Source organism: Quercus robur, chromosome 8 (assembly GCF_932294415.1).
Source record: "Quercus robur chromosome 8, dhQueRobu3.1, whole genome shotgun sequence".
NCBI lineage: Eukaryota > Viridiplantae > Streptophyta > Magnoliopsida > Fagales > Fagaceae > Quercus > Quercus robur.
Window position 1 is genome coordinate 36710195 of NC_065541.1, and position 9636 is coordinate 36719830.

The 9636-nt window shown below is 34.4% G+C and overlaps 1 protein-coding gene across 8 annotated transcripts; it reads left to right on the plus strand.

The window, feature by feature from the left end:
* Positions 1-9636, plus strand: LOC126695378 (zinc finger CCCH domain-containing protein 13). Of its 8 annotated transcripts, none has more exons than XM_050392100.1 (12): positions 1-167; positions 260-490; positions 2696-2806; positions 3054-3087; positions 4777-4912; positions 5086-5178; positions 6543-6640; positions 6728-6799; positions 6921-7132; positions 8304-8500; positions 8977-9183; positions 9347-9636. In XM_050392100.1, the coding sequence occupies exons 2-12, from the start codon at positions 364-366 to the stop codon at positions 9380-9382; spliced, it is 1323 nt and encodes a 440-aa protein (XP_050248057.1). In that variant the 5' UTR covers positions 1-167; positions 260-363; the 3' UTR covers positions 9383-9636. The 8 variants fall into 8 exon arrangements, with proteins under 8 accessions (XP_050248057.1, XP_050248054.1, XP_050248058.1 ...); XM_050392097.1 differs by having other exon boundaries at positions 2-167; positions 9378-9636; XM_050392101.1 differs by having other exon boundaries at positions 2-167; positions 5122-5178; positions 9378-9636.

The window sequence follows — 9636 nt, forward strand, 5'->3', positions numbered from 1 at the left end:
CCCCAGGCCCCCGACATTCACACAAATAATTTAATTTGAAAAAGAAAGTCAAAAAAAGAAAAGAAAAGAAAACCGCACCCTTGTTTACTTTTTATCTTCTCTCATCGCCAAATGATCGTTCCCTCACTCGCTCACTCACCGAAGTTCAAATAATCAAAGACTCGAAGGTACGTCCTCTTCATCTTTATCTTCGTCTTCATCTTCATCATCTTTCGCATACCTAACCCTAGACGGTTCGTTTTCGGTTTAACATTTGCAGAACTTGATATCATTTCACATTCTCACACAATCTGCGTTTTCATTCTCGCTTCAACGTTTTGAGATTTCGGAATTATATATACAAATTATTATTTATATAGCGCCATGGTTGAGAGGAAGCTATTCAAGACGAAGCTGTGCGTTTTGTATCAGAAGGGCAGGTGTTCGCGCCAAAGTTGCTCTTTTGCGCATGGTGACTCGGAGCTCCGAGGTTTCTCTGCCTCCTATAGTGGTACTATATTCTTTTGCTTCTTCGTTAACTTTTCAATGAATTTTTTTCATTTTATTTGTTTTCATTTGGTATTAATGTCAATAAAGCTTCAAAATTTATAGCTGTGGCTTTAGCTTGAGTTGTCACCTGCTAAGAAAGAAAGAAAAAAAAAATGGTACCTTTACCCACTTGCAGAGATTATAATTGTTGATTGCATAGTGATGTTTAAGCACAAAGCATAAGTGGGGAGTTAATTGAAGTGAGCCTCAAGTGGGTTAAATGTTACTTTCCCAAAAAAACAGGTTGGCAAATCAAACATATCTCCCACCAAAGGTGGATAAACTATTATTTTTCATATATTTTTAATTAGATTTTTTTTGGGGTCATGTTTTTTAATATGTGAGTCACATATGTAGAGGATTTTGACTAGCTTGAATTTTACAAATTGGTGTTTGTTTATGTATAGTAGTTGCTTAGCAGGTAAGATATGAGCAATTTTTGAAAAATTATAACATGACACAGCCAGTATGACGTGGGTATGGCACCCCCAAATGAAGCGTCTGTGCTTTTTAGGTTGTAACATATATATATATATATATATATATAGTACACATATCAAAAAATAACAAGAAAGAAAATGGGCGTATCGGTTGGCTAATGCTATAATGTGTTATTACATAGGAAATACATACTGTGTAATGAATACTATTAAATATTGGACTAATGCTCAGCTGAGTAATGCAATCCCTTTGCTATTGATATTATACAGTTCTTTATGTATGTATGTAAACATTTGATTAAGTATGCATGTCATTTTTGTGGTGCTGTGTGTCAAGGGATATTTGTATCCTGTTGGCTTGTTGTGGAAGGAAAATAGAAACATAGTGAAAAATGTGTACAGTACTTTAAACCAGTGTATAAAAAGTAATCACATGCATTAAATCTATGTATGTATTATATGCTTACATTCATAATCTGTGTATGTGTACAGATGTAGGTATAGAGATGTATAAAGTTTGGCTTTTTATTCCAAAACCATATACTTGTATGTTGACATTTCTATTTATCAATGGAATCTGCATAAGCCAGACAAGAGGGCTTGCTTACATCTAATATGGCAGTATGTGAGAAGAGCATTATTAAATTATTGATTGGAAGTATCATCAAAATGTCTGATTGAGAGACATGTTGTACTGTCAGCAGTTTGGGGTGTTTCATTGAAGATAGAAAATTTATAGTATCTGACAAGGTTAGTTGCTTTTTTTTCTTCAGAATGGATTGTGCTGGTTGGTTGGTTTATCCTAATGCTGATTATTGTATTTACATGGCGAGCTTTATCATGGTTGTGATAATCTATGGACCACCAAAGTATTTCTTGAAGGATCATGATATATTTTCCTCCACGTTATCTACAAAAGAGGATTTGGTTAATGTTCAAAAGATTGTTACAACAAGTTCTGCAGTTACTTATTTGAGAAGCTTATTTTACTGAGTTCATTTGTTACCTCTGCTTGAATCACATCACGATGGGATTTCATGAGTTGATCAGGAATGCCATTTTTTTGGAGATAGTATCAGAAACTAAACCCTCTATTGCTTGTGGATGGATTATTACTATATTGTCATATGGCAATTTGAAGAAATATCTACCATGCGGATCATGTTATGTATCTTAATTCTGAACAAGAAGACAGGGATATCAGGTCATCTTTATTGAATGCTACTTGACGTTCAAGGTTATCCCAATGATGTATCTTCTTGTTGGGTTTTATCTTATTGCTCCACATGGGTTTCTATGGGCCTTTTGGGACTGCAAGGAGGCACTAATGGTGTTCATTAGTGTTTCTCATGTTAGTCCTTGTAATGGTAACCTTAGCGTCATTATCTGCTTGCATTATATATCTTATTTCTCAACAAGAAGATGGGCATTTCAACTCTCCTTTATTCCAATGCTATTATGATATATGAAGGTTATCTCAATGTTATAAGCTCAAACATGGGTTTTGTTACATCTATTCATTATATGAGGGGGTAGTTTTGTGACCTTTTGAAACTGGCACGAAGGCACTAAGAATGTTCATTATTATATATCTCATATTGTTCCATGTAATGGTAAGCTTAGCCTCATTAATGAAAGTGTCTTCTACTTCTTTGTTTTCCCCTGGAAAGATTAATTGATATTGACTTGGTCTGCTGTACTTGAAATTCTTCTATTTCTTATTGCAGGCAGGCGGGACTATCAAGGTAGTGACTTGAGGGATAAGCTTGCTAGAAGGCATTCTCCATCACGGAGGTATTCACCTGTGAGAGATGCAAGAGGCCGACAAATGCTTCGTGGTCAGATATAATGTCCTTCAATCACCTCACTTTCCTCATTTTCTATATTTCTTCCTTTTCTTTATTTGTGTTTAGTCCACATGTCGGTATATAAATGGTTGAGCTCTTCAGTCTTTGTTATATATCCCTATTCCCTTCTTCCTATCCCCTTTGGCTATGAATTTCCCATTAAGTTGTCAATAGAGTTTCATTTTCATCTTTTACTTCCAACTGATTGAATTTACTCTGGTGGAATTTGAATTTGCAGAGTTTAGCTCTTCCAGATCCCTTGAGAGGAAGAGGTATGTTTGCATGTTTTCTTTACACTACATATCTCTCTCTCTCTCTCTCTCTATATATATATATATATATATTTGGTTGGTTAGCATTAATTCATTTTAGATGAAGTCTTTATTATTGCCTTACTAGGTTAATTTTACTCCTAAATACTTTTGCATTTTTGAATAATATGTGATTTTTAATATTATAAAATGTAATTACTTTTGCTTCCATGCCGTATTGGGTTAATTTTAGTTCTAACTACTTTTGCTTTTGTGAATAATAGGTAACTTTTTTAGATTATAAATGCAATTACAAAAAAAATGAGATTATTGGGGTGGTGTTTTAAGGTTTCTGTTTGAGTAGTTGTCGTCTGCTAGTATCTTGTCTTTGATTTCATTCTTGGAGTTCTTAGACCCTTGTAATCTTAGGTTATAATCTTTTCCCCCCATCTCGTATGCCTCCCATGTGATAGGCTATATTTTATTTTAATAAAGTTGATCACTTGTAAAAAAAATAAATGCAATATAAAATTATTGATTGGCAATGGGGTAAATGGCTCTTACATGTATATGTCATATGGATGAAGCTTTACGTGTTGATAATCTTATTGTTTTGGAAAAAGAAAGAACAATGCATGCTACGAGGGACACCTCTCTTTCATCACTTTTGTGATCTTAGAAAACACACAGTAACATTTTGTGGAAAAAACATGTGGCTTGTTTATCTGCACAATTTGATGAGGATGGGATTTGTGATCTCATAAATTTTCCCCCTTAGTAATCTTGAAACGGCATATTGGTACCGAAATATTTCGTATTCATGTCCAAATCGAAATGGCCTCCAATACCGTATTCACACCTTTGGTTTAAAATACATTCAAGACTCATTTAAAGGTTTTGTGTGCTATTATGTACATGACGAGATTATGTACAATAATAGTGATGCCAGAGTCTAATTTATTACGTGGATGATGATGATGTGGCATGGTGACGTGACATGGCATAAGTCCAGCCAAGCCTAGGGACTGATTTTTCACATTTTCTATGTGATTATTGTAGCTAAATCCATGTGTGCCAAGCTTGTTGTAGTATTTCAAAATTGGAGGGAAAATTAGTTAGTGGGACATGCAAATGCTAGATTTTAGGAAGTTGTTAGAAGTAGAAGTCATGTGCTTTATTAAATCTAGCATGTGATAAATGTGAGTTAGTTATGGATGATGTAATCACTAATAACAATTCTTAGGCTATAAATATCCATGTACATGCATTGTATAGATCGATTGATAGTGAATTTCAGACTTTTAGAGTTGAGTTTAGATTGAAATTTAAATTCCCTCTCTCTCTCTCTCTCTCTCTAAATCTTTCTCTCTCTAGAAAATGAAAGTAATAGTCTTATTTTTTGATAACTAATAAAGATTTATTGATATCAAAGAAAGAGACACCCAAGTATAGCAAGTATTAATCTTCTTGCATCAAATTGGATGGATGTGGAAGAGAGAATTGGGGATTCTGCCAATTCTATATGGTTATGGCCTTTATTATTTAACTAATAACAAAACAGATAATGTGGGTATCTGTTGGAGTGAATAATTCACACTGATTATTCATAATATACTACTGAGTTTTCATTTTGCTACCCATCTTTCATCTTCATATTAATGCACATATGTTTGAGTTCAAAATATTTGCATATTGATTTTAGAATGATAGAAAACGTAGGAAAAAGCAAGGCTTTGATGGCCAAGGTGATTTCTCTGGAAGCTTGAGAATGTTGGAGGGAACTGAAGATCGAGTTAAAGAAGGAAAAATTATGTCCACTGATTCCAGGGATGTTCTTGAGGAACAGGTTTGAAGTAAATTTTGTTGTATTTTAATTCCTTTTGGCTCTTCCTTTGTATGCTTCTTGTGAAATAAGGCTGTGCCAATTTTTGCGCCATATAATATAATTTATTTTCTTTTCAAAAAAATTTTGGTCTATTAATTTCAATATGAATTTGTTCAGAATCTTTCTCTCTGCAGCAAATTTCTGTTTTGATTTGTGGGAACCATGTGCAGTTAAAGAAAGTGCAGTCAGATGTGAACATTCTTGATCGCCGCAAATTTCAATTAGGGGTCAGTCTCATCTCTTGTTGCAGTTGCTTATTAGTCAACAACACACATACACACATGCAGAACAGACACATACATATGAATGCTTGTATTTACACCACGTATGGGATATTTGTTATTTCATTTCTGTTTATAAATTTAACCTGCAAGGTTAACTGCAAGGAGTATTTGGCAACATATTTTTTTTTTTGCATTTGTGGAAATAAATATATCTTATGGTAGAACACAATGGTTATATTTCGTATCCATGTCTTCTGCTGGACTTCGATTGTTATATTTTGTAGTTTCTGGTGGCTGAAATAATTTGTGTACAGCCATACACATTTGATTGAAGATATGCCAATGCATTACTGATAAAAAAAAAAAAAATTGTATTGTTGGGTTGAAGCAAAAATCATGAGAAATGAATGCACGGGTCATATATGTGTGTGTGTGTTTTTTATTTATGAGTATGATGAAATTATGCCCATGTTCCCAAGATTTTTTATTCTTATGATATAAGGAAGTGGTGTCCCAGTTTCGATCACATGATTTTTTATTATACTAATTACTAGTGATCTATTTTAATTAGTTTGCATTGTAATATATTTCATTTATAATAGTATTAATTCTTTGTGCATGGGTTTTTGTGTAGTTGAGTGCTAGGGACGAAAAGCATGCATGAAAGTCAGTCTTCCTCCCCATACTTCATAGCGATAACCTGTCTTAATAGATGTGTAGCCTTATTTCTCCTGAGTTTTACTTAATTTTGTTTTGGAAATTCTAAGTGTATTCTTGTAGCTAAAAGATTGTCTTTAAAACATCTGTGGGTATTGGTAATTATGTCCTCATTCCTTAAGTGTTTGCATATTGTAGGAGACTTAATAACTGGGCTGTTGAGCTTACCCTTTTTTTTTATATTACAGATTAAATACACAGGTCTGAAGATGGAGTGTTTTCCTTTTATGTCTAAAGATTTGGTCTATTTCCTTCGAATGCATATTTAGTAAAAATGTTATTTTAGAGAACTTGCAAATTTGAGTTTATGGAGTTTTGTAGTCATTGGTTTGGATTTTCATTACCTCGTATTATTGGAGTCATTACATTTATTATAATTTAGATTCTGGAAGCTACTGTTTTCACAAATATAATTATTATAACCTATTACAATTTATGGTGATTTTTACTGGACCATATTGCAGTTGGCTGTGAGGAAAGGCCATGATTATATATGTGATTAAGGATATAGTTGATCTGTTATATCAGTAGCCTTTAAACAAACATTATGATTGCCCCCACTCCCCCCCCCGCCCCCCTCCCTGTTTTTTTTTTCTTTGCTTTTTTTATTTATTTTTAATTTTTGACATCTGATTCGGTGTTGTTAAAAGGTCGACCTGGAAGAGAGCACCCAAGAAGCGGATAGTCTTACTTCTAGAATTCAGGAGCTTGAGGCTCAGTTGCTCAAAGAGAAAGAGGAACATAAAAGGTACGCACAGATGTAGTGATGGAGTTCCTTGTGAATTCATGATCCCTTTCTTACTGTGTTTTTTTGGGGGCTACCCAAAATTTTCAGGATCACCTCAAAAATCAAGAAGTTTGTGAAGGCACGTAGTCGTTATTCACGGATACAAGACGAACTAAAGAGGTAAGTATAATTTTACATTATTTTCTGGTTTTTCTGCCTCAAATTTTGCAATTAAGAGTTCTAATTTTGTTTGATGCCCTAATCTGAAATTCTATCATTTCATTATTTTGGAAATGTGTAGATCACAAGTCCGACTTCAGAAGTTGGGAGATCAGCTTGGTTCAGATATATCTAGAAATGGTGCCAATGAAGAGGATTCCATTAATATTTTAAGTGATGGAGAAAATATTGTTTCTCCTGTAACCAGTCCACATAATGAGCTGCAGAATGATGCTTCTCCCGGCAAGAAAAGGCTATGTGTTAATCTATATCCTTCTGAAGAACCAAAACAAGGTGATACAGTTAATATTTTTTCATGAATACAGTTTGTGGAGTATTTGGAATCTACAGATAATAATTTTTTGTATCCCCTGATTATGTTTTCATGTGAACTCACCATGTTTAGTTACTTTTGCAAATTTATTAGATTGCCCTTGTATCTATATTGTTCAGCACTTTCCTGTAGTGAAAAATGTTGGGTATTGTTAAATTTTTCATGTTGGTGTTTGTCAAAAATGGTCAAAGGGGATTCAACAAGTGTTGTCTAGAAGCCAGTAAATGATACAAGCATCCTATAAGTTATAGGAAATTCCCATCACTTGTGTGCTTTAAAAATGTTTATGAACAATTGTATGCGATGATGAAGATAGAAAATGCACACTTCTTCAAAATGTGACAATTTTTTTTTTTCTTTATTCTTTTGAGTATTATAGGGATGACACTTTTTCGGAAACAGGTTGGAAATGCGATACATGTTCATTACATGTTGTGTATTCATTGCTATTATAGGTTTTCAATATTACTTCAAATGGAGGTGTGATCTTGTTCAATGACACCCCCAAGATTTTGTTTCCAATTGGAATGGAATGATTTCCAAGTTATAACTTGGTATACCACTGTACCTGTGGCACGGTGGCACCATTTGCTTCTTTAAAGATCATGAACATGTTGTTCTGAATTTCATTAATCCTGTTGATGTTTGCCTTTTTGTTAAACCTTTGCTGGGTCATAGGCTTAGCATGTCTGACATCTCATGTCCAATATTTGTAATACGCTGACAGTTCTTTTTCAACTTATCATACTAGTGCATATTGCAAACTTTACTCAGAAGTAGGAAAATGAATTATTAAAATATCAGGAGGAAACTGCTTTATAAAACTTGAGGCTTCTCATATGAAATGGAGGCTGAGTTCTCATGCTGTGTTATCACATTGCCCCACCCGCATTTGTTTGTATAGGTGTTACTCGGTTTTAGAGAAAAAGTTTATAATAGGTGGTTCTTCTATTTTTTTCATCTGCTAGTATGAGTTATTTTCACATATATCTTCCAAGTTTGCTTTTGGCCATGCCTTTTTTTTTTCCTTGGCCTGAAATTTTCCTTGATTATTACTGATATTTGTAACTTGTCTGTTCTTTTTGTATTGATGCTGACGTGTTTTCTGTGAACTGGCTGATTCAACAAAAGGGGGACATCTGGACAAAACAATAAGATTCAAGAAACTTTCTAGGTGGAATGTGCAACCTGCCCAATCAAATCGCAATGAAATTGAGCTAATGAAGAAGGCAGTGAATGATGGAATTGACAGTCCTAGGCCCCTAGCAAATGAAGGCAAGCATAAGCGAGGAAAGACTGTTCCTACTAGCATAATCTCTGCAGATAAGGTGAGTCATTTTCATATATTGTGGGAACCTGTTATTGTATATAAATTATCTTTCATGAAGCCACCACCAATAAGTACTTTTGAGCTGGGTTTCATTTAACACTTTTAACTTTGTATATGGCAGAGGTGCCAATGCCAAGTTTTATCAGTCTTTGACGAGTTGACTTTTATAAATGAAAGGGGCTGTTTCAACTTTCAATTGTTTGCACATTTTTTTAAAAATCCTAGTTCATTTTGCTAGATGCTGATTTCAATAGAAGCTGCAGTGGATGAGTCCTAACCTTTTTTCCACCAGCCAAAAAAAAAAAAAAAAATGGGGATTCTAAATTCAATATGGTTCTGCTATGGGCCAAAGTGTATACAGCTTTATATTTTCCACACCCAACTTGTGGGGCTAATCCTCTTCTTGTTTGTGCATGTTAATGCACTCTCATTATTATCCTTGCATTGTAATCCTTGGCATAATCAACTACGCAGACGAAGGGCTTGGAGTCTGCACTTGTAGTACCATCAACCAGCATGGCTGGACACGTATTAGAGGAAGAAGTTGAAATTGAATTGGACAAAATTGAGGTGGTCAAAACTGCTGATACAGGCATTGAGAAGGAACCTGCATATGAGATCATTGGCGTGCCATTACCACTTCCTCCACCACCACCAATCCATCAAAACAATTATTCACTGGTTTGTTCTTTCCATTCAGCATTACCTTTTTTCTGGTCATTGGATTATCTCCACTTGCTTATTTTAGTATTGTATGTGGTTCCCTAGTTCTTGTAATACCTTGTCAGCATCATATTTAAGCTTTAGTATTTTTCTCTTAATTTTTCTTTTTTGCTTTACTTAGGCGCCTGATATGAGTGTGATTTGGCTTGCAGCATGAGGGTGATGATGAGAATGTAGATGTAGATGGGCTTGAGATGGTGCACGTGGACATTGTTTAATAGTGGAAGTAAGAGTTTTGATGTATATCTTGGTATAGCTCTTATTCTTGGTCCCAAGTTAGTGGAAGCCGAGTGGTGGGCATCATGTATAACTGTATAAGGTTGGACCCAATGGATGAAATGTTTCACTTTTAGATGTGTTTGCACTTGAATTTTATTTTGTTTTAATGATAATGATGAAGGTTGAGCTTAA